This window comes from Gorilla gorilla, chromosome 11 (assembly GCF_029281585.2).
Source record: "Gorilla gorilla gorilla isolate KB3781 chromosome 11, NHGRI_mGorGor1-v2.1_pri, whole genome shotgun sequence".
Taxonomy (NCBI): Eukaryota; Metazoa; Chordata; class Mammalia; order Primates; family Hominidae; genus Gorilla; species Gorilla gorilla.
This window is the reverse complement of record NC_073235.2, coordinates 132,694,421-132,720,214: the sequence shown is the minus strand read 5'-3', so window position 1 is coordinate 132,720,214 and position 25,794 is coordinate 132,694,421. Positions and strand designations below refer to the sequence as shown.

General features: G+C 43.0%; 1 protein-coding gene across 6 annotated transcripts in view; it reads right to left on the bottom strand.

The window, feature by feature from the left end:
• The window catches only part of FBXO36 (F-box protein 36), a 155,901-nt gene that overhangs the window by 69,040 nt on the left and 61,067 nt on the right, over window positions 1–25,794 (bottom strand). For 4 of the 6 annotated variants that reach the window (XR_010129714.1, XM_055379675.2, XM_063695259.1 and 1 more), the window contains exon 3: window positions 18,859–19,031. Coding sequence is in view for 5 of the 6 variants with exons in the window: in XM_055379675.2 (XP_055235650.1) it covers window positions 18,859–19,031 (173 nt within the window). In the remaining variant the exon portion in view is untranslated. Of the gene's footprint in view, window positions 1–459; window positions 4,992–18,858; window positions 19,032–25,794 lie in introns of those variants that run through there. The other 2 variants (XM_004033312.4, XM_063695261.1) reach the window with 1 other exon arrangement.

Here is a 25,794-nt window from a genome sequence, read left to right as displayed (position 1 = left end):
ATTTTCTTCACTGGAAGGTTTTTAATTGCTTCTTCAATCTCTTCACTTGTTATTCTGTTCAAGCTTTCTATTTCTCATCAATTCAATCTTGGTGGGTTATACTTTTCTAGGAACTTATCCATTTCTTCTAGGTTATACAATTTGTTGGCATATAATTATTCATAATAGTCCCTTATGATTCCTTTTATTTCTGGGGTGTCTGTTGGAATGGCTCCACTTTCATCTTTGATTTTATTTGAGTCTTCTTTTTTCCTTAGTTTAGCTAGGGGTTTGCTGATTTTTATTTTTTCGAAGAACTAACTCTTGGTTTTATTGAGTTTTTCCTGTGGTTTTTCTGTTCTCTATTTGATTTTTTCTGTTCGAATCTTTATTTCCTTCCTTCTGCTAACTTTGGATTTAGTTTGTTCTTCTACTGGCTCCTTGAGATGTAATGTTAGGCTATTTATTTAGGGTATTTCTTTTTCCTTTTTTTTTTTTTTTTTTGAAACAGTCTTACTCTGTTGCCCAGCCTGGAGTGCAGGGGTGTGATCACAGCTCACTAGAGCTTCGACCTTCTGGGCTCAAGCGATCCTCTCACTTCAGCCTCCCAAGTAGCTGGGACCACAGGCCTGTGCCACCATGCTGGGCTAATCTTTTTATTTTTTGTAGAGACAGGGTCTCCTTATATTGCCCAGGCTGGTCTTGAACTCCTGGGCTCAAAGGATCCTCCCATTTCAGCTTCCCAAAGTGCCATGATTAGAGGAATGAGCCACTGCACCTGGCCTGGGGTCTTTCTTCTTTTTTAATATAGGCATTTATTGCTATAAACGTCCCTCTTAGATTGCTTTTGATATTGTGTTTCCATTGTCATTTGTCTCAAGATATTTTTTATCACTTGATGTTTTTAACATGACATCAAAGACATCCATTTCAAGTTGAAACCAACTACTCACAATTGAAAAGCTTGGATACGCTCTCACAGTATATTAATACAAACTGAAGATAGAGGTCATTATACTAAAACTCAGAGCAAAAAGCTGTGATGCACTTGTTTTATGTTTTTAGTAAGGTTGTTTTATATTATTCTTCGGTATTTCAGGAGCCAGTTTGGGGTAATAAATAAAGACTGATAACCATTATGTACACAAGCAGCTCACAAAACAATGACAAGTGGTACCTGGTGCATTGTCCTTACCCCTGCTTGCAGTCCCTCCCCACATGATCACCTCAGCCTTAGTTCTGGGGCCTACTCAGTAGAAGAAAACATTTTAGGCTGGGCACGGTGGCTCATGCCTGTAATCCCAGCACTTTGGGAGGCCGAGGTGGGTGAATGACGAGGTCAGGAGTTTGAGACCAGCCTGGCCAACATGGTGAAACTCTGTCTCTATTAAAAATACAAAAGTTAGCCCGGTATGGTGGCACATGTCTGTAATCCCAGCTACTTGGGAGGCTGAGGCAGGAGAATTGCTTGAACCCAGGAGGCAAAGATTGCAGTGAGCCGAGATTGTACCATTGCACTCCAGCCTGGGCGACAACAGCAAGATTCTGTCTCAAAAAAAAAAAAGAATGAAAAAATTTTGGATTCTATATTGCTGAGGCTTAATGCATACATATGCCAACCTGTTTGGGAAAAAAGTAGTAGTAGAACTTGACATTAAGTAAAATATGTTTATTATTTAGTTATAAATTAAAAATACGTATTTTCTATTGTTAATAGATTATTCTTATACCACTAAATATATAAACCATTGGAAATTTTCAGTATTGTATAATTACAATGGTAAATGAGAACAGAGTAGAAACACATTTGATTGAAAAGATGAAAAAGGGCAAGATTATAAAATGCTGTAAGGCTGGGCACCGTGGCTCACACCTGTAATTCCAGCACTTTGGGAGGCTGAGGCGGGCAGGTCACCTGAGGTCAAGAGTTCAAGACCAGCCTGGCCAACATGGTAAAACCCTGTTTTTACTAAAAATACAAAAATTAGCAGGGCATTGTGGCAGGCTCCTATAATCCCAGCTACTCGGGAAACTGACGCAGGAGAATCGCTTGAACCCAGGAGGTGGAGGGTTCTGTGAACTGAGATTGCACCATTGCACTCCAGCCTGGGTGAAAAGAGCAAAACTCTGCCTCAAAAAAAAAAAAGTGTGGCATTTCACTCTGAAATGTTAAGACATAAAGCAGATTTATCCATCCACATGAAAGCAGAAATAGAAATGAAAGCTGTTAATAGAAGCAGAAAGTCAAGACCATCGCTGCCTATTACCATGTTATGGGATAGTCACATGGAACCTCACATGGAAAATGAGATGGGGGAGGGAGGGACAAAGTGTTTCAACCACTAAGGATGCTGGGGACACACAGGATGTTCACTTGATGATATTGTTCCTATTTTGGCAAAAACAATTGTAATCAAGTAATAAGGCACTCAGATTATTAGGGCAAGTAAGTATTAAAATAATTTAATAATCTATTATTTTAGCTATTATTTAACAATAGTCAACATATTAATGGCTTTTTTATTTACTTTAGCATTGATTTTTATAACATTTTTATATGTAATATTATTATATACTACATATAAGTATATATCTTAAGTATAATATATATGTGAGTAGGTATATACATAGTGTTTTCAAATTGCCATATTTATGTTCTTATTGATTGAAGTTGAATCAACTATTGCGCATGTCCATAAGCTTTCAGAATCTGTTTGTTGATAAAATACTACACATGAAGCTTTAATCATCTTGCTCTGATGTTACCAATAAGTTACAGTTACATGTTTATGAAGTTATGTTGACATACGTAATTGTGGTTGTGTCTGCATCCTCACGATAAAACCTATGTTCTGTCATTGAAAATTAGGCCATGAGTGAAGTCTGGGAGCTCAGGGAGAGCCAACGCAGCTAGAGCTCTGCAGAGCACGTGCCTTCTTGCTCTCAGCTGCCTGCTGGTTACCTGTACCTGCCCTAGCAGACTCTCCTGAGTGGAGAATGAGGCCTGGGTCTCTTGACAATTAAAGCTTTGCTCTGTTCTTGGACTAAATCCAGACATAACCACGTCAGGCTCTTCATCTGCTGGGAAGCAGATTGCACTGGATTTCACAGTCACGGAAGACTTTTGACTGTGTGTACCTCCAGCAATGAGAAGCAGAGAGGGCTAGGTTGACAGTCTCAAACTGGCACCGGGGAGCCCCGTGACTGGGTTTTAAGGGTGTGTGACTGAAGATTAAAATCTTGTTTGATATTAACATGGATTCAGTTTTTTTTTTAATGTCACTAAGCCACGCTGTAGAGCCCTTCTGGAAGGACTTAGGTGGGACAAAGAGCCAGAGTCCACAACTTCTGTATTGTTCACAGGGCCCTAGTGCATCCTGGGAAGTTTCTCTGGCACCGGAGGTGAGTTTTCCTAGGTAGGAAAGTGAAGGTTGCAGGAAAGAAGAAATTATAAGGCTATATTATAACGTGATGTGGAAGTAGAAAGCTACTTTGCTCTGTAACCTAAAAGGAGTCATTAGATTATTTGCTGCTATGAGTTCATTTTCTAGGGGTACTTAATAATCATGAAAGTGCAGGGAGAAAAACATTTTTAAGTAAGCCTTCTCAGTGAAGTGACCTTTCTCCCCTAGGACTGTATTCTTTTTACCCCTCTGCCATGTTAACAGCATGCAAACCATATTTACATTTTTACTTAGTTAACTCATAGTCTGTTTTCTTAAATATCCTTGTTAAAAGTGGTAGCTGTTCACATTCCTTTGGGGAACGGCATTTCTCTAAGAAATGTTTATAGGTTTTAGCCAGACGTAGTGGCTCATGCCTGTAATCCCAGCACTTTGGAAGCCAGAGCGGGTAGATCACTTGAGGTCAGGAGTTCAAGACCAGCCTGGCCTACATGGCGAAACTCCACCTCTACTAAAAAGAAAATACAAAAAAGAAAAGAAAAGAAAAGAAATGTTTATAGGTTTATTTAACAATGTGAAGTAGTTCTGGGAAGTTGTACTTTGAGCAAGGTCTGCAAGCAGGATGCCTGCACTTCTCCAGTCATGCTCCAGCACCAGGTCGGAAGCTGTCTACATGCGGGGATGGAGCCTGGCATCCTGGGCCCACAAGGATAGGGCCCTGAATACGGACTTAGCAGAACAAAGTTGGGAAGGCAGCTGCACCCACCCCGAGTGCCTCCTGTGGTACCTGCCCTTCACGGTTCCTGGTGGGAACACTCAGCCACCAGCTTCATGGCTGGACGCAGATGACACAATGCCAGGAAAAAATTGAAAAGCCCCATTACCCTTTCTAATGCCTAGATAAAATAGATGTCTAATAAAAACCTGCTAATAATCATTTATTGTTTGTTTATATACAATAGAAGCCTCTTTTCTAATGGGTGTGGGATAAGGATGATGATGGCCTATGGGGCTCCCTGTCTTACAGCCCTTGTCCTCGGGCCATGATTTGACCTCAGAATGACGGTGACTCTAGCAAGGCACTGGGGAGCCAGACTCTGCGGCATTTGCGTGCAAATCCTCTATGAGTTTCAAATGGCTCCATGCATTTGCGTGCAAATCCTCTACGAGTTTCAAATGGCTCCATGCATTTGTGTGCAAATCCTCTATGAGTTTCAAATGCCTCCATGCATTTGCGTGCAAATCTTCTATGGGTTTCAAATGGCTCCATGCATTTGCGTGCAAATCTTCTATGGGTCTCAAATGGCTCCACGCATCAGCAAAACCTCTTAGTTCTTAAGAAAAGGAGACAGAAGAGATTTGGACACTGAAGAGAAACACAGCCATGCCTGAGCTCCCTGCTGGTAGGAAAATGTGTGCCTAAGGTTGCTTTTCTCTCAGGTTTCCATATTTTTGTTTCCTCTTGCGGAGCTGCCGCTGGAGCTGGAGCTTGTTGGTGAAGAACAGCTGTCTCCAGCCCGTGTCCTCCGCCAGGGCCCTCACGTCAGGAGTGATGGTGTCGCAGGTCGACTGGACTATCTGTTCCCACAGTTTATCAGACATGCACAGCTGTGGGTGGGAAAAGTCAGAGGTGGGTTACAGCACACATGTGTTAACTTATTATCAAACTCTTGCTGCCTGTGGGACACTGGAGAAACACTACCTGTGCCAGACACAGGTCCTGCCTTGAGAAACCTCCTCTTTGAGGAAAAGAGCCAGACACAAATATGTAAGTGCACATATATCTAAAGGACATACCCTTCTCACACACTTAAACTTCCCAGTGACGGCAGTAGAAAGAACATCCTCCTACCAACACCAGGCAACACAACACTCCCTCGTGCAAGGGAAAATGTGTTATTCTCCACCTTCACCCCCACCCCACTGCGGCCAAGTCCCATCAGTCACTGTCAACATCTGGATGAAGTTTGTTGCCTCTAGTTAATTCCAATTCATCTCTATTTATCTATGTATGTATTTATTTATTTTTATTTTTATTTTTGAGATGGAGTTTTGCTCTTGTTGCCTCGGCTGGAGTGCAATGGCGCAATCTCGGCTTACTGCAATCTCTGCCTCCCAGGTTCAAGTGATTCTCCTGCCTCAGCCTCCCAAGTAGCTGGGATTACAGGCATGCGCCACCACACTGAGCTAATTTTGTATTTTTAGTAGAGACAGGGTTTCTCCATGTTGGTCAGGCTGGTCTTGAGCTCCTGACCTCAGATGATCTGCCCACCTCGGCCTCCCAAAGTGCTGGGATTACAGGCGTGAGCCACTGTGCCCGGCCTTATCTATCTATTTTTTTATCTATCTATTTATTTTTTTTAGACGGAGTCTCACTCTGTTGCCCAGGCTGGAGTGCAGGGGTGCGATCTCGGCTCACTGCAACCTCCGCCTACTGGGTTCAAGTGATTCTGCTGCTTCAGCCTTCCAAGCAGCTAGTACTACAGGTGCACACCACCATGGCTGGCTAATTTTTGTATTTTTTTTTTACAGAGACAGGTTTTCGCCATGTTGATCAGGCTGGTCTCGAACTCTTGACCTTGTAATCTGCCTGCCTCAGCCTCCCAGAGTGCTGGGATTACAGGCGTGAGCCACCGTGACCGGCTGGAAGTTGTATTTATAACTTTCTCCCTCTACCATCACCCCATCTTCTGTCTGTCTTTAGCCAGCACTTCAACTCATCAAGATGCTACCCCTGGTGATGTGATCCAAACCTTCTCCAATTCCTGCAAGGCGTGAGCACTTCTTGGTCTTGAATGTAGAAGATGTTCTATTCTTCTATTAACTTTTGCCACTGCACACCATAAAAAAAGAATGAAACCATGTCCTTGCAGCAGTGTGGATGCTGCTGAAGGCTGTTATCCTAAGCAAAGTAACACAGAAATGGGAAACCAAATAGCGTACATTCTTACTTGTAAGTGGGAGCTAAATCTTGGGTTCACACAAACATAGGCATGATTGCTGTCCCCTCATAATGGAGCACCAGGGCAGCCTCCCTGGCCCATACCCAGCTTCCCCCTGCCCATCCTACCTCCTATCCCAAACAGCACCAGCCCTGGCCAGCCCTGTTGTGCTGTGCCCCCCTGTGTCCTGACTTCCTCCTGGGGAGGAAGAAATGTGTAAGTGTGATCTCTACCTCCTGACACCACTACATTCACTTCTGAACAGAAAGCAGTCACCACTCCTTCCTTCCATACTTCATGCTCTTCTAAAAGTACTCCAATAAGGGAAGAGAATGAATTACAAGTAGAAATGAATAGTACAATAAGGCATAATTGCTTAAGATCCTTTCTGCATAAACATCAACACAATAGCTATTATATTCACATAATGGTTACTGCTAAACAGCAACACTGAATCATATGATATCTACAGACCCCAAAGCATTTTGATGTTAGAAGGGTCACTCATTATCTTATCTCTCCTTCAACAGTCCTTCAAGGTTTAGTTCCTCTACTCAGATTACAACCTATTCTAAATACAAACAAAGGAAAACTTTAAAAATGTCTTAATATGAAAAACAGATCATTTGACCTTCCTTTAAAAGATCTGAACTCCAGCACCAATGTGGATTACTATCCCATTACTAGCACAGTACATTTCAGGATATCAATGTGTCTTGTAATAGAGATTATGGGTGAAAACTACAAGATTTGGGGGGAAAGGAAATAATTCTCAAAAGAGCTAAAATTTCCACTAGTATAACTTCATTTATGACTCATCAAATTTTATACTGAAAATATTTACAGTTTTGTTTTATATTATAAGTTCGTGTACAAAATACCCCCATCTATGACTCCCAAACCCTGACGATCTTTTGCTTAGTAGTTGCCAGGTTGCAAAACGAAAGGTTCTATAGTTCTGGCTACTCAGCTCCAAAGCCCAGCTAACCATGGATTTAGCCCCCCCTGGTGGTGGTGCATGAATTTTGCATACATAAATTGTCAAGTTGAAGAGAATCTTAGGGCTTATCTATTTAAAACCTCTCCCTTTGCAAATAGGAAAACCAGGGCTGAGAGAAGAGAAGGGAGAAGGATGCTGTTCCAAGTTCATGCTGGGGAGTGGCTGAGCTAAGAACAGAACAGAACCCAGCTCTCCAGCCTCCTGCTTATTTAAACACACCACACTGCCTGCGCAGTGATGCTAGGAGATCTCCTCCCGCAAGCTTCCAGCCTTCTAGAGTCCCCTGAGACATTTGATCTGTACAACCTTAATATCGATTGGTCAAATTCTTGGGCCAGGATGAGCACAGTGGCTCATGCCTGTAATCCCAGCACTCTTCGAGGCCGAGGCGGGTAGATCACTTGAGGTCAGGAGTTTGAGACCAGCCAGACCGACACGGTGAAACCCTGTCTCTACTAAAAATACAAAAATTAGCCAGGGGTGGTGGCAGGCTCCTGTAATCCCAGCACTTTGGGAGGCTGAAGCGGGAGGATTATTTGACATCAGGAATTCGAGAACAGCCTGGCCAACATGGTGAAACTCTGTCTCTACTAAAATACAAAAATTAGCCAGGTATGGTGGCATGCGCCTGTAGTCCCAGCTACTTGGGAGGCTGAGGGAGAATCGCTTGAACCTGGGAGGTAGATTGCAGTAAGCCAAGATTGCTTCACTGCACTCCAGCCTGGGCAACAGAGCGAGACTCTGTAACAAAAAAAAAAGAAAATTGTTGGACCAAACCCTTAGAATCAGGTTGCTGTAAACACAAGAAAACACATTAAGAGCACAAGTGCTGGTTCCACCTCAGATCTACCAAGCCAGATGCTCAGGGGATGGGCCTGGCATCTGTGTTTCCACCTGTGCCCCAGGGGCTTCACCTGCTTGGCCAGACATGGGAATTATGATCATAGAGGGTTTGTAGACATGAGGGAAAAATCTCTCTCTCCACAGCCAACAAGGGACAGAGGAGTGGTTTTCTTCCTGAGTGGTTCTCCCAGTGATTCCTGAGTCACAACCAGGATGAATGTGTTTATATGCCTGTCATGACCATCTCTTTCCCAGCCTGGGCCTCAGCCTTCTCATCTAGCTGCACTGGCGGTTTCTCCAGACTTACTCTACTGCATTTTGGAGAAAATGGATAGCATCAAGGCCTGGTGCTATCAGGGGCAAGCCACTAGGCCCCCCAGGCAGGTGCCCAAATGGCAGCACACCTTGGTGAACTTGCCTCAGTCCGAGACTGGCCCCACCCTGACAGGTGTGGAGCTCTACTTTCCAGTATACTGGTTGCTCATCCACAGCTCCAGGCTGCAGGCTCCAGGCCTTGGTCAACATAGAATCAGAGCAAAGGCAGAAAGCTGGATGATCCTGATTGCTGGTGGCATTAAGTATAACTGGATACTTCCATCCTCAACTGTGGAACAGCACCATGGACTCCCTGGGCTGGGGCCCCTTTCACAGAGTCCCTACACAGTCTGGCTCTTGGGAATGTGTCTTTATGCTTCTAAGGCAGAAGTGATACTACGGAGTCAGGTCTGGCCGTGGGAGCCTGTCTCGTAGAGGTGACCCTGCACACTGCACTCTTAACAGGCTCCATGAAAACAACACCTTGACCATGTGCCTGCAGATCTGCCTGCTACTCCCCAGCCCTTCCCACTTCATTTCCAGCCATATTCTTCCTTTGCTCTGCTCAAGAATGTAAGCTCCTTAAAGGCAGGGACACGTGCATCTTTTCACCTTCAAGTCCCCAGAACCTACCACTGTGTCCGGCCCACAGCAGGGGCTCAGTAATTACATACTGACTGCACACAGCCCTGAAGTGTATCCATATATCACTCGGTCCAGCAGTCGGGTGCCTGAGGGAAACTCCCTGGCCATATGACCTCGGGCACATCAGTTAGACTTGTTGAGTTTTAGCTTCCTTATGAATAGGATGGCCGGGCGCAGTGGCTCACGCCTGTAATCCCAGCACTTTGGGAGGCCAAGGCAGGCAGATCACCTGAGGTAAGAAGTTAGAGACCAGCCTGACCAACATGGCGAAACCCCGCCTCTACTAAAAATACGAAAATTAGCTGGGCATGGTGGCATGCGCCTATAGTCTCAGCTACTTGGGAGGCTGAGGCAGGAGAATTGCTTGAACCCAGGAGGCAGAGGTTACAGTGAGCCAAGATTGTGCCAGCCTAGGCAACAGAGCAAGACTCTGTCTCAAAAAAAAAAAAAAAACTAAAATAAAATAAAATAGAATAAGGATAATAATAGTATCTACATCTAAAGATTTCTATGAGAACTAAATAAAAAATGTAATTAGAAAACAGTGGAATGCTAGACATACAGTAAGTGCTCAATAAATGTTCTTATGGGCTGGGCGTGGTGGCTCACGTCTGTAATCTCAGTACTTTGGAAGGCCGAGGTAGGCAGATCACTTGAGGTCAGGAGTTTAAGATCAGCCTGGCCAAAATGGTGAAACCCCATCTCTACTAAAAATACAAAAATTAGCCAGGTATGGAGGAGGGCACCTGTAATCCCAGCTACTCAGGAGGCTGAGGCAGGAGAATCACTGGAATCTGGGAGGCAGAGGCTGCAATGAACGAAGATTGTGCCACTGCACTCCGACCTGAGTAACAGAGTGAGACTCCATCTCAAATAAATGAATGAATGAATAAATGAATGAATGAATGAATGTTATAGTCTGTGACCCAAGGTACACACTTATTTCCTTTTTTCCATATGCATGGAGGCGCATATTATAGTTGCAGTATACTACCTATATCATGCATATTTCAATATATTTCTTTGATTATTTTAAACAGTTACACTTAGCAATTTTTTTCTACAGATAAACATGCAATGCAAATTGTATATAAAGTATGGAGCATCATTTATAAATACAGAGGGGAAACAAAAAATCTGGTTAAATAAATTATCTACGCTGTGTGTGGTGGCTCACACCTGTAATCCCAACACTTTGGAAGGCCGAGGCAGGAGGACTGCTTGAGCCCAAGAGTTCGAGACCAGCTAAGGCAAGATAGCAAGACCCAGTCTCTACAAAAAAACACAAAAATTAGCCGGGTGTCGTGGTGTGCACCTGTAGTCCCAGCCATTTGAGAGGCTGAGGTGGGAGGATTGCTTGAGCCCAGGAGGTGAAGGCTGCAGTGAGCTGTGTTTGTGCCACCACACTCCTGCCTGGGTGACACAGCAAGATGACCCTGTCTCAGGAAAATAAATAAATAAATAAATAATCTGTCCATGCGCTGATATCCTATGGCAATTTTTTAAATGGAGGAAGATTGATAGGTACTGATGTTTTATTTTATTTTTGAGATGGAGTTCCACTCTTACTGCCAAGACTGGAGTGCAATGGCTCAATCTCGGCTCACTGCAAACTCTGCCTTCCGGGTTCAAGCGATTCTCCTGCCTCAGCCTCCCAAGTAGCTGGGATTACAGGTGTGTGCCACCATGCCCAGCTAATTTTGTATTTTTAGTAGAGATGAGGTTTCACCATGTTGGTCAGACTGGTCTCAAACTCCTCACCTCAAGTGATCCACCTACCTCGGCCTCCCAAAGTGCTGGGATTACAGGTGTGAGCCACCATGCGTGGCCAGTATTGATATTTTAAAAGTGTCTAAAATATGTTGTGAAGTAGAAAAAAAAACAGATGGAGAACAATATATAATATGTTACCACATGCTTTTTAGAAGGGTATGTGTACCGGTATATGTACTTGCACATCCCACACACATATGGTTCTACATGTGTAGAATATCTCCAGAAGGACATGCAAAACACAGTTAATATGGTTGCCACTAGAGATGAGAATCAGGGGAATGAGGGTCAGGACTGGGAGGGGCAATAACTTTTTAGTTTATATACAACGATACATAATTTTTAAACATTTCCAATCTGACCATTGCAATGGATGTCAACTTTCTTTTTCAAAAATATAAACAAAATTGATATGGAAGCATTCAACCACCATTTTCTGGGAGGTAACTCTGGGCTAGACACTCTGTTAAGGTGGGTATATGAAGTTAGGTGACACAATCCTTGCCCTTGAGCTTGGCAGGGAGACAAGTCAAGGGGGTGGGGCAAGCAAGCACAAAAGCCAATCAAGGGGCATTTGGGAGATCCAGGTGGTGGATGAGTCAGGAGGAGAATATTCCTGGAAAAGAGAGCAGTGTTAAGCAAAGGCAAAAGGCACAGTAGAGCACAGCACACAGAGAGCTGCAAGGAGCTGACCTGGCTGGGGCAGAGGGTGGCAGGAGGCAGGGCGAGGGCCCCGTGGCTGTGCTGGCTACGACTGTGGACCTCATTCTGAAAATGATAGGAAGCCATTAAAGGCCAGTGAGCAGGACAATGGCATGACCAGAGTACAGTGTAAAATGGCCACCCTGAGCTCACATGGACAAGCAATCATTGAAGCAATGAAGGGGTTCCCAGGAGAAAACCCACCGGAGTCCTGGAAGCAGAGATGAGTCAAGAAGCAGAAGACTTGGTTGGGCATGGGTGGTTCGTGCCTGTAATCTCAGCACTTTGGGAAGCCAAGGCAGGCGATTACCTGAGTTCAAGAGTTCAAGACTAGCCTGGCCAACATGGCGAAACCCTGTCTCTACTAAAAATACTAAAAATTAGCCGGGTGTGGTGGCACATGCTTGTAGTCCCAGCTACTTGGGAGGCTGAGGCAGGAGAATCAGTTGAACCTGGGAGGTGGAGGTTGCAGTGAGTTGAGATCACACCACTGTACTCCAGCCTGGGCAACACAGCAAGACTCCGTGTCAAAAAAAAAAAGAATAAGAACACCTGAAACAGGCCCTTTTGATACAACAAACACAAGGTTGTTGTGAATGTGCCAGAGATATTTTGCAGGCATGGACCGAGGGGAAAATGAAAGAGGAGCTGTAGGCTGACATTAGACTAACACCTCTCAGAATTTTGGGTTATCCTAAGACCAGTGAATTTTTTAAAAGGCAGAACAAAATAAAATGATAATAAAGAACCAAAATAAGGTTGCTGCTGACTTTCACATTTCGTCAAATAAGAACAATTTTTAAAGTGATCATGTATTATTGCCACCACTTCATAAAAAAAAGAACTTTTTTTTTTTTTTTTTTTTTTTTTAAGACGGAGTCTTGCTCTGTAGCCCGGGGTAAAGTGCAGTGGCCCGATCTCGGGTCACTGCAATCTCCGCCTCCTGGGTTCAAGCGATTCTCTTGCCTCAACCTGAGTAGCTGGGACTATAGGCGCACGCCACCACACCTGGCTAATTTTTTGTATTTTTAGTAGAGACGGGGGTTTCATCATGTTGGCCAGGATGGTTTTGATCTCCTGACCTCGTGATCCACCTGCCTCGGCCTCCCAAAGGTGTGAGCCACTGTGCCCAGCCAAGAAGGAATATTTCAACCCTCCCCAAAATAGGAAAGATCTAACATCCACTGAAAGACAGTCATTTAAATGAAACAAGTTTAGCTTTATCAAAAACTTTATATCATCCTTATTATTCTCATTTCATCATGGATTATAAAGTCACTAATGCTGCTGGTTTGCTGAGCATTAACTGCTATGTAAACCATTTTTGAAGAAGAGAGATTGGATAAGGATAGTTTTTGTTGTTTGAAGGATGAAACTGATTTGAGAAAAAAATTAATGCCGGGTATGGTGGCGCACGCCTGTAATCCCAACACTTTGGGAGGCTGAAGCAGGAGGATTGCTTCAGCCCCAAAATTCAAGACCAACCAGCGCAAGATGGCAAAACCCCGTCTCTACAAAAAATACAAAAATTAGCTGGGTATGGTGGCGCAGGCCTGTAGTCCCAGCTACCCAGGAGGCTGAGGTGGAAGGATCACTTGAGCCCAGGAGGTAGAGGTTGCAGTGAGCTGTAATCATGCCATTGCACTCCAGCCTGTGTAACAAAGCAAGACCCTGTCTCAAAAAGGAAAAAAAAAATTAACGTACGGGGGGGAAAAAACAGAGAAAGATTTAATTACTAATGCAGTGTAGTAAGCTAGATTGGACATAAAACAGCAAAAGGACATTATTGAAAAAACTAATGAAATTCTAATAACATCTGTATTTTAGTTAATAGTGTTGTACCAATATTAATTGCCTAGTTTTTATAAATGTACCATGGTTATGTAAGATGTCAACATGGGGGAAGCTGGGTAATTAAAAGTTAAAAAAAAAAATAACAATAGGCCGAGCAGTGGCTCATGCCTGTAATCCCAGCGCTTTGGGAAGCTGAGGCAGGCTGATCACTTGAGGTCAGGAGTTTGAGACCAGCCTGGCCAACGTGGTAAAACCCCATCTCTACCAAAAATACAGAAATAAAATAAAATAAAATAAAATAAAATAAAATAAAATAAAATAAAATTAGCCAGGTGTGGTGGCTTGCACTTGTAATTCCAGCTACTCAGGAGGCTGACGCATGAGAATCGCTTGAACCCGGGAGGCGGAGATTGCAGTTAGCAGAGATCATGCCACTGCACTCCAGCCTGGGTGATGGAGTGACTTTGTCTCTTAAAAAAACAATAATAATAACAACAACAAACAGAAGAGAAAGGAAATAAGTGAAATTCCCAGGAGTAGGCCCTGGAACCAGGTGTCAGGTAGCACTGATCTTGAGCAGGAGAGGAGCAACTCCCTCCCTGAGGTAAGATGAAGGAGCTGGACTGGACACAAATAATTTGGTAATAAACTTGTCCCCCGGAATTTGAAAAGGAAGCCTTTTTTTCATTAATAAAGTAGTTAAATGAAAATAACTTATAAGGTTGGGCATGGTGGCTCATGCCTGTAATCCCAGCACTTTGGGAGGCCGAGGCAGGTGGATCACCTGAGGTCAGGAGTCCAAAACCAGCCTGGCCAACATGGCGAAACCCCGTGTCTACTAAAAATACAAAAATTAGCCAGGCGCAGTGGTGGGTGCCTGTAATCCCAGCTACTCAGGAGGCTGAGGCAGCAGAATTGCTCGAACCCAGGAGGCAGAGGTTGCAGTGAGCCAAGATGGTGCCATTGCATTCCAGCCTGGGCAACAGAGCGAGACTCTGTCTCAAAAGAAAAAAAAAGAAAAAAGAAAAAGAAAATAACTTATAAATGAAGTGTGTAACAGGTAAATGGAACAGAGATAAAACTTAGATTGACAACAGAAATAAGTGGTTTTCCTTCTTTCCCTGTGTGCAAATAAGAAAAAAAGTGGTTGGCTGGGTGCAGTGGCTCACGCCTGTAATCTCAACACTTTGGGAGGCTGAGGTAGGTGGATCACTTGAGGCCAGGAGTTCAAGACCAACCTGGCCAACATGGTGAAACCCAGTCTCTACTGAAAATGCAAAAATTAGCCAGGCATGGTGGCAAGCACCTGTAGTCCCACCCAGCTACTCAGGAGGCTGAGGCAGGAGAATCCCTTGAACCCAGGAGGTGGAGGTTGCATGAGCTGAGATCTCGCCACTGAACTCCAGCCTGGGTGACCGAGCGAGACTCTGACTCAAAAAAAAAAAACAAAAAAAAAAGTGGTTAATGTTATGTGGGGAGAATAAAAGCAGCAGCCCTGAGTCATGTTCCATCTTCTAATAATTCTGCTCTGTAAAGATGCTCAGGGCTGAAATCAGCAACCTAGAGAAGCCCTACTTCAGAGCACTGGCTAAATTATGGAGAATGTTTTCAAGACTGCACTGAAATAATAGCAGGACACTGAGAGTGAAAGTAATAGTGGAAGTGAGTAAAACTTGGAGAGAAGGCAGCCGCTCAGCGTGAGAAATAACTACCAGAAGCCACTCACTTGCTGCTGCTCCCTATCAAATCCTTCCATTTACTTGCAGGAGCAGAAATTTACTGAAAGTAAATGGAAGGATTTGATAGAAAATCAAATCCAGGCCCTGCAACAGCACAGAAATTTTTACTAGATCCCCACTAGCATATTTTATTTACGTAGAATTCTCTTTTCATTTAAAGTATGAATAATCAGCTTCTTTTTTTTTTTTTTTTTTTTTGAGACAGTCTCACTCTGTTGTCCAGGCTGCAGTGCAGTGGTGTGATCTTGGCACACTGCAACCTCTGCATCCTGAGTTCAAGCAGCAATCCTGCCTCAGCCTCCCAACTACCTGGGATTACAGGCCTGTGCCACCAGGCCCAGCTAATTTTTGTATTTTTAGTTGAGATGTGGTTTCCCCACGTTGGCCAGGCTGGTCTCAAACTCCTGACCTCAGGTGATCCACCCGCCTCGGGCTCCCAAAGTGCTGGGATTACAGGTGTGAGCCACCGTGCCCGGCCCTAATAATCAGCTTCTTATCAGCACCAAGCACAAAATTTCAACTTTAGGATACTTATTTAATGGCAAAAATATATACAATAGTACTCGTTTTCAGCTTTCTATTTTTAGGGAGGAAAATCAAGTAAAAAAAATATTTTGGGGAGCTAAATGATGAGAACTTATGAATACAAAGAAGGAAACAATAGATACTGGTGTCTACTTGAGGGTGGAGGGTGGGAGGAAGAGGAGGAGCAGAAAACATAACTATTGGGTATTGGGTTTAATAATTAACCTGGGTGATTAAATAATCTGTACAAAAAAACCCTGTGACATGAGTTTACCTGTGTAACAAACCTTCACATGTATGCCCGAACCCAAAATATAAGTTAAAAAATACATATATATACATATATATATTTGGACAGGAAGGTGGCTCACACCTGTTAATCTCAGCACTTTGGGAGGCTGAGGTGGGAGGATCATTTGAGCCCAGGAGTTCAAGAGCAACCTGGGCAACACAATGAAATCCCACCTCTCTTTTAAAAATTAAATATGTGTGTGTGTGTATATATACACATACATATATATATATACGTATATATATACACACATATATATACGTATATATATATATACACATATATATACGTATATATATATATACACATATATATACGTATATATATATACACACACACACACACACACACACACACTCTCAAAAGGAATATATTAAGTACTATAATACAGATTATATTACTTAAGGCTGGGCGCGGTGGCTCACACCTGTAACCCCAGCACTTTGGGAGGCCGAGGTGGGTGGATCACCTGAGGTCAGGAGTTTGAGATCAGCCTGGCCAACATGGGGAAACCCCATCTGTACTAAAAATATAAAAATTAGCTGGGCATGATGGTGGGTGCCTGTAATCCCAGTTACTCGGGAAGCTGAGGCACAAGAATCACTTGAACCCAATAGGCGGAGGTTGCAGTCAGCTGAGATCATGCCATTGCACTCTGGCCTGGGCGATAGAGCAAGACTCTGTCTCAAAAAAAAAAAAAAGATTACATTACTTAAAATTATTTTTGGCCGGGCGCGGTGGCTCACGCTTGTAATCCCAGCACTTTGGGAGGCTGAGGCGGGCGGATCACAACGTCAGGAGATCGAGACCATCCTGGCTAACACGGTGAAACCCTGTCCCTACTAAAAACACAAAAAATTAGCCAGGTGTGGTGGCGGGCACCTGTAGTCCCAGCTACTCGGGAGGCTGAGGCAGGAGAATGGCGTGAACCTGGGAGGCGGAGCTTGTAGTGAGCCGAGATTGCGCCACTGCACTTCAGCCTGGGAGACAGAGCGAGACTCGCTCTCAAAAAAAAAAAAAAAAAAAAAAAATATGTTTTTTGAGACAGGGTTTTGTTCTGTTGTCCAGGCTGGGATGCAGTGGTGTGAACACAACTCACTGTAACCTCAACCTCCTGGGCTCAAGTGATCCTCCTATTCAGCCTCCAGAGTAACTGGGACTACAGGGGCATGCCATGACACTCAGAAATTTTTATTTTTTTTCTGAGACGGAGTTTCGCTCTTGTTGCCCAGGATGGAGTGCAATGGCATGATCTTGGCTCACCACAACCTCCGCCTCCCGAGTTCGAGCGATTCTCCTGCCTCAGCCTCCCTAGTAGCTGGGATTACAGGCATGTGCTACCACGCTTGGCTAATTTTGTATTTTTAGTAGAGACAGGTTTTCTCCATGCTGGTCAGGCTGGTCTTGAACTCCCGACCTCAGGTGATCCAACCGCCTCAGCCTCCCAAAGTGCTGGGATTACAGGCATGAGCCACCGTGCCCGGCCATAACACTCAGCTAATTTTTTAAAAATGTATTGTAGAGATGGAATCTCCCTATTTTGCCCAAGTTGATCTCAAATTCCTAGGCTCAACCAATCCTCCCTCCTCAGCCTCCCAAAGTGCTGGAATTACAGTCATGAGCCACTGTGCCTGAATTAAAATTAATTTTTAAAATCAAGACATTTTATTGCATTATTGGGAAAAAATGTTGGCTTTTTAGATAATAAGATTATGATTTGAATCATCTTGGAAAATATTGTATGTTCTTTTATAAATGGACATTGCCCCAATACATTACAGCTAAATACCAAGCTAGTCAGGGTTCCTCAGTTGCAAGCAACAGATTCCCATTCTGATTTACTTAAGCCAAAAAGAGATTTAATGGAAAATTAGTATGTGTGTGATTGTGGGGTAGCATTGGGGGTTCTGGAGTTGAAGGAACAACAGAAGGGTTAGGGACCAAGGTATCTTCCAGGATCCAGGGAGTACAACTGCCAAAGGTCACACTGAAGCCTTGACAATGGCTGAAATCAGCACTAACTGTGCTTCCTGCTCTTGGGTCATTCTGCTGAGGATTTCAAGCAGTGAGACAATTCATCTTGTCAGCTTCAGGCAAGGAAGAAAACGGGACACTGCAATGGACAGCCCACTGAAACACACATATTGGGAGACAGGCAATGCAGCAAAGGCTATTACTAGAAGAAATGGAAACGGATGTCAGGTTGTCCTCCTTGCCCTATTCTCTCTTTTTTTTTTTTTTTTTTTTTTTTTGAGTCAGAGTCTCGCTCTGTCACCCAGGCTGGAGTTCAGTGGCGAGATCTTGGCTCACTGCAACCTCCACCTCCCGGGTTCAAGTGATTCTCCTGCCTCAGCCTCCTGAGTAGCTGGGATTACAAGCACCTGCCACCATGCCCAGCTGAGTTTTGTATTTTTAGTAGAGATGGGGTTTCCCCATGTTGGCCAGGCTGGTCTCAAACTCCTGACCTCAGGGGATCCACCCACCTCGGCCTCCCAAAGTGCCCTATTCTCTTACGCCACTATGCTTCTGCTTGGTTGTTCCTTGACTTGGAATGCCCCCTAACCCAGATCACCTGTCTTCACCAACTTCACCCTCAAAAGCTAGATAAAGTAACCTGCTTTTGTGAAGCCAGGCAGAGAAAATCACTTTGCACTATCTTTGTACCTTGCATACACATCCCTTGTTGAACTGATCACGCTGTATTATAATTATTTGCATTTACATGAATCTCTACTATAATACTGTAAGTTCTTTGAGGGGAGGAATGTCATTTCATCTCTGCTGCTTGTGCACCTAAGACAGTGTCCATCACAAAGTTAGTACTCAACAAATGATTGCTATGTTAAAAATTTTTTTAGAAAGCACATGGAAAATTCTATATAGACATAAAATAATTGACCGTTACCTTTGCAAATCTGTGTGATGTTTGACAAAGCCTGGCAATATCTTCAAGATCCAGATAAGAAATGATATTCAGGAGCAAATTGTCTGAGAGCCGTTCAAGGAAGTCAAATTTACCTTTGCACAAGTTGATGACATAGTCTAATATTCTTGCACCAAATATTAAGGCAGTTTGACCTGTAATTCAAAGAAGCCAACATGGTTATCATATACAGTCACATAAAAATTATAATAACAATCAGTGAAATACAAGCTTCAGGGCATTTTTCCCCTGGGAGTGACGTTAGATGATGCTAAGTCATTCCTACTTTCACCGAGCTGCCTTTGGGACTAACTGAATGCATTTTTGAGGCATCTGTTTCCAATTTCTGTCCCTGCCCTGAGATCAGAATCTTTTAGGGACACTCACTGTTTAACACAGTGATTTCTGCATCCCCTTGATCTCAACAGCACCAAACTCCAGTCTATACCACTAACTTAATTGGTCTTGGCATTACCATTGTACTCACGGCCCCTCCAAGCAGTCAGCTATGTGGAGGAAAAAGATGCTGGTCCACGTGGCTTTTCTGCCAGCCCTGCTACTGTCCATTGGTCTAAAACACATTGTCTCCTAATTTTAGCTGACATTTGATCTCTTATTTAACTTATTATTATTTTTTTTTTTAGATGGGGTCACCCAGGCTGGAGTGCAGTGGTGCAATCGCGGCTCACTGCAGCCTCGACCTCCCAGGCTCAAGCAATCCTCCCATTTCAGCCTCCCAAGTAGCTGGGACTATTGGTGTGTGCCACCATGCCTGGCTATTTTTTTAAATTTTTTTTTAGAGATGGAGTCTTATTATGTTGCCCAGGCTGGTCTAGAACTCCTGGGCTCAAGCAATCCTCCCACCTCGGCCTCCCAAAGTGCTGGGATTCCAGGCATGAGACACCACACCCAGCCTGTTATTTTTATACATTGTGTCTACACCAAACTTTCTTCCTTCTTTACCATCTCCTTTCATCCCTAACTTCATTTGATAGGAAGAAAAAAAAAAAATAGGAATAGGGCTGGGCGCGGAGGCTCACCCCTATGATCCCAGCACTTTGGGCGGCCAAGCCAGGCGGATCACCTGAGGTTGGGAGTTCGAGACCCGCCTGACCAACATGGAGAAACCCTGTCTCTAATAAAAATACAAAATTAGCCAGGCATGGTGGCACATGCCTGTAATCCCAGCTACTCGGGAGGCTGAGGCAGGACAATTGCTTGAACCCGGGAGGCGGAGGTTGCGGTGAGCTGAGATCATGCCATTGCACTCCAACCTGTGCAACAAGAGTGAAATTCTGTCCAAAAAAAAAAAAGAAAGAAAGAAAGAAAGGAAGGAAAGAAAGAGAAAAAATATAAAGAGGCAAAGAGAAAAACACGAATATTTCATAAAAATTATTATGATAATTTTTTTGTAGAGACAGGGTCTCACTATGTTGCTCAGGCTGGATGCCTCATAGTATTTTAACTTTTGCCTAATATTTTTTGTACCTGTTCACTTATTTCCAAATTAGGAAATAGTTCATAAAGAATCAACCAATCAATGGTCTATCTAACTATGTTTGATGTAGGAAAAAAGGATTTCCCCCAGTTCTCTGAATAAACAAGAAATGAAAACTTGTTTGGAAGGATAGATGTTTAAATGTAAACAGTGGTTAAATGTGGTGACTTTTATTTTCTTCCTCTTGCCTATCTGTATTTTCTGATCTTTGTACAATAAACCCATATTACCAGTGTAATTTTTTTAAATATTGGAAAAAAAGACTACCTCTGTTTTTGTTTGTTTGTTTCTGAGACAGAGTCTTGCTCTGTCGCCCAGGCTGGAGTACAGTGGCACGATCTCAGCTCACTGCAACCTCCGCCCCCTGGGTTCAAGCAATTCTCCTGCCTCAGCCTCCTGAGTAGCTGGGATTACAGGCACCCACCACCATGCCTGGCTAATTTTTGTATTTTTAGTAGAGATGGGGTTTCACCATGTTGGTCAGGCTGGTCTCGAACTCCTGACCTGGTGATCCACCCACCTCAGCCTCCCAAAGTGCTGGGATTACAGGCATTAGCCACCATGCCCGGCCAAGACTACCTCCTTTTAAGAGAGAGGAAAACAGGGTGATGGTGGGGTATGCATATACATCACAGGGGCCCCAAAACTGGGGGCTTTGTCAGTTTCTCTTCTCCCCTTCTGACTCTGAAAGCTCCACTATGGAGTCTTTCCAAAAATGGCTCTTAGAAGAGAAAGAGTGCACTCTCTTAGATTCAAGGTCCAATATTTGGCGACCATCTTCCCTATTCAACCTGAACCATTCCTTCTGGAGCAAGTAGGACAGAGCTGTCAAGGGCAATAGGCTCCCTGCAGAAGCAGGCGGAACTGTGATCCTAGAAGTTGGGCTCTCTGATTTCAGAATGGATGTAAGGTGTGGGCTGTGTTTATGTAAAAGCCCAATTGTGCCAGCTTAGAAGAGTAGCTATATAAGATTTCTCTCCCAAACAGGTTAGCCTACATTAAGGCATTAATACAGAAATAGAAAATAGAGGCATTAAGGATTTAAGTTGCTTCTGAATTCCAAGTGCTTCCCATTCAAAGCCCCTCTAAAGTACAAGGGCCTTCTTGGGGGGTGAGGAATAGCCCTTTCAAAAACTCAGCATTAAAGAGTAGGTATTGTGAAGATCCTCTGCCCACCAGCAGAAGAAGAAGAAAAAGCAGTGCTTATTTAAAGCCCTTGACATAATTGAAGATAATTTTTGAATACTTTAAAATGACAAGAAAACGTGTTCAAAGCATGCTCAAATATACTTTAGAAAGTCTCCACCAATAAAGTATTTAAAGTGTAAAAGTTGGCCGAGGGCAGTGACTCACGCCTGTAATCCCAGCACTTTGGGAGTCCGAGGAGGGTGGATCACGAGGTCAGGAGATCGAGACCATCCTGGCTAACACAGTGAATCCCTGTCCCTACTAAAAATACAAAAAAAAAAAAAAAAATTAGCCGGGCATGGTGGTGGGTGCCTGTAGTCCCAGCTACTCAGGAGGCTGAGGCAGGAGAATGGCGGAGATTGCAGTGAGCTGAGATCGTACTACTGCACTCCAGCCTGAGTGACAGAGCCAGACTCCGTCCCCGCCAAAAATAAATAAATAAATAAATAAAGTGTAAAAGTTTTAGGACATGTACAGCTAGGTATGAAATGTGATGGTTTGAAAGTATAGGTGGTTAGAGTATTTTGAAAAAATACTCTTGCTTTTTTGGTATTTTTAAATGTAACTAACATATATTTCTTTTGAAATAAAAAAAAGTATATTAAAACAAACTCCATTCTGAAACATAAAATCACTGCCTGCCTGTTGGATTATGTGGCAGACAGTCTCCAAGACAGTTTCAGTGACTATCTTTTCCTAAACTTACGCCCCCGCATATTTCCATCCCACCCTGAATAGGGCTGCCCTATTAACAAAGAGGATATTGCAGAAATGATATTCAAAGGGTAGGTCATCATAAAGGCTTCTGCTTTGCTCTTCGATCACTCACTCTGCGAGAAGCCAACGGCCATGTCCTGACAAGTTCTTTTGAAGTCTTATAGTGGCTGCCCTTAGAGACAATAAATGACCAGTGTTTCCTATTCAGATCTTAGTTAATCTCGTTAGGATTGGGAGGGTCTGGAAGAAAAAGATCTAGCTCTGTTAATAGAGATTCTTTACAGATACAAATTTTCCCCCACAAAGAACAGCTTTGCAGGGCCATTTCAAAATATGGCAAATCAATATGTTTTGGGGTAAAATATGTTGATTTTCTTCTTTGTCTCATAATGTTATACCAGAGTCAGGTTGGAAAGTAAATTATGATATATAGGGTTAAATAAAACCCATCTGATGAGACTATGATTTGTAGGGCATGACTCCCCAGACCCCTCAGATAGGAATTTGGGCAAGATAAAAAATCAGAGTTTAGTCCTCACTTAGCAGCACTATGGAGAGGTCCATGAGACAAGAAATTGAAACCTCCTGCCAACAACCACCAGTGATTTGTCAGCCATGTGTATAAGCCATCCTTGAATGGGATCCTCCAGCCCCAATCAAGCCTTCTTCAGATGACTGAGGTGCCATCCAACCCCATGCAAGTCTCCTAATCAGAACCACTCAGTTAAGTTGCTCCCAAATTTCTGGTCCACTGGAACTGTTTGAGATAATAAACATTTATTATAGTTTTAAGTCATTACGTTTTGGGATAATCTGTTACACAGCAATAGATGATAAAGACTTGGGTACCTGCAAGAGATGTGCTGCCACAGTGGAACCTAAAATGTAAGGGTGGCTTTGATATTGAAAAGTCCATAAAAATGTGAATGAGTGTGAGGAGAGGGTTGGTGAAAGCCTGAAGAGCCACGAAGAAACCATTAGTAGAAGTCTAACGGACTCTGAGGTTTTAAAGATGAAGACAAAAGATTAAAGTGAGGGCCAGGTGCGGTCGCTCATGCCTGTAATCCCAGCACTTTGGGAGGCCAAGGCAGGCAGATCACCTGGGGTCAGGAGTTCAAGACCAGCCTGGTCAACATGGTGAAACCCCATCTCTACTGAAAATACAAAAATCAGCTGGGCATGGAGGCGGGCACCTGTAATCCCAGTTACTTACAAGGCTGAGGCATGATAATTGCTTGAACCCGGGAGGCAGAGGGTGCAGTAGCCAAGACTGCACCACTGCACTCCAGCCTGGACAACAGAGTAAGACTCCATCTCAAAAAAAAAAAAAGATTAAATGAGAAAAAAATGCAACTTATGGGTTGTGCCATTTAGCTAAGGAAATGTCCAAGCAGAGCAGGAACATATTGCCTGATTTCTTCTTGATGCTTAAAGTAAAAGATGAGAGAAAAGAGACAAGCTAAAGGAAGGTCTCTTAAAAATGACACAGGATTTACTGCTTTTGAACATTCTCTGCCTCTTCAGCTGTCAAACAAGCTAAAATTAAGAAGTGACTCTCAGGCAAAGATCAAATCTAGGACAATGGAAGAAAAACATGGTATAAAGAAGAAATTGGAGGTGGGGAAAGGTGGCTACAAGATGCTCTGTCAAAAACCATTCAGTCAAACCTTAGGGTTTTCATGAAGCTTAACGGTGTTGTCACTCAAGAGTCAAGAGCAGAAACCCAAGGTAGAGAAGTGCTTATCTCAAAGAAATATATAAGTGTGGTTTTCTCTAATGCAGTAGACCCCAATAAGAATTATGGAAAACCCATGATATTTTTAAGAGAATTATATTGGTAAAAACACTGCCATCCAGCCTGAACTGAAAGGGTCACACGCAGTACAAAAGGAGAAGACTTTGGACCCTCAACCAGCAAGGTAACTTTCATTCTACGGCTTCTTCTCTTGGCTTGTGCAGGGCTGCCATTTCACTGTGTGCTCACATGACTTCTTTGTGAGCTTAAGGAGACAGGGAGTGAGCCTCTGGTCCGACTTCTAACAAGAACACCAATTCTATCAGATTAGGGCCCCAACTTAAAGAACTTATTTAACCTTAATTACTTCCTTAGAGGCCTCCATGTCCAAATATAGTACACTGGGAGTCAGGGGTTCAACATATGAATTTGAGGGGGGACACATTCAGTTCATAATCCTGGGAAACATTTGGAAATTTTAAACACATTTCTGAATAATTAAGGAGTCAAAGAAGATATTAGGCCAGGCACAGTAGCTCATGCCTGTAATCCCAGCACTTTGGGAGGCCAAGGTGGGCTGATTACTTAAGGTCATGAGTTCTAGACCAGCCTGGCCAAGATGGTGAAACCCCATCTCTATTAAAAATACAAAAATTAGCTAGGCATGGTGGTGCTCGCCTGCAATCCCAGCTGCTAGGGAGGCTGAGGTGGAAGAATTGCTTTGAGGTGGAGGTTGCAGTGAGCCTAGATTGCACCACTGCACTCCAGCCTGGGTGACAGAGTGAGACTCCCATCTCAGGGTGGGGGAGGGGAAAAAAAAGAAAGAAAACCCAAGAGACTGTGACCAGTAAATAAAATGAATTCACTGATTAATTAAGAAAAGGAAACCTTAACTAAAGTTTCAGGTCTATACTGCTTTACAGATTAGCTTTATAAACTCTCAAAGAATTATACACCAATCCATATGGTATACAATTTGTTCCAAAGAATAGAAATAGAAGAACTCCCCAGCTCAAATTAGGAAGTTGTGCAAACCAGCAATGATGGTAGGCAAAAGGAAAACTGTATGCTAAACTTTACTTAGGAACATATGTGGTAAAAATTCTAAACAAAACATTAGGAAATTGAGTTCACCAACATATTAAAAAAGTAAACAAATTTTGACCAGTAGGATTAATCCTGGAATGATCCAAGGATGTTATAACTTTGGTAAATATCTTACAGAATTTGCCATATTAACGTATTTTTTTAGATAACCATCTCAAAAGTATAGAAAATTATTTCATATAAATATTTCTAACATCTATTATAAATGAAAACTCCTAGAAAGCTAGTAATAAAAGGGAACATCCTTAACCTGATAACCTGATATATAGAAGTTACCAAAACCCAATAACAGTAACAATAATAATGAATGGTACAAATATGGGTTGGTATCATCTTCAATATTTGCCAGGTACTGCTCTAATATGTATATATATAAAGTGTGTGTGTTATATATATTATACAATATATATAAGATATATCATATATATATTATATAATTTAACCCTCACAATGACCCTATTGGATGGGTACTATTATTATTCCCCTCTTATAGAGGAAAAAAAGGAGTTCTGGAATATGGAGAGAACTTAAGAGAGAGAGAGAAACTAGGAAATGAGGAACAGAAAGGATAAGTGGCTGTTCAGGATCACACAATGAGAAAGTGGCAGAACTAGGATTGAACCCAGGGAGTTTGCTCTACAATGCACCCTCCAATCATGATGGTATATAACCT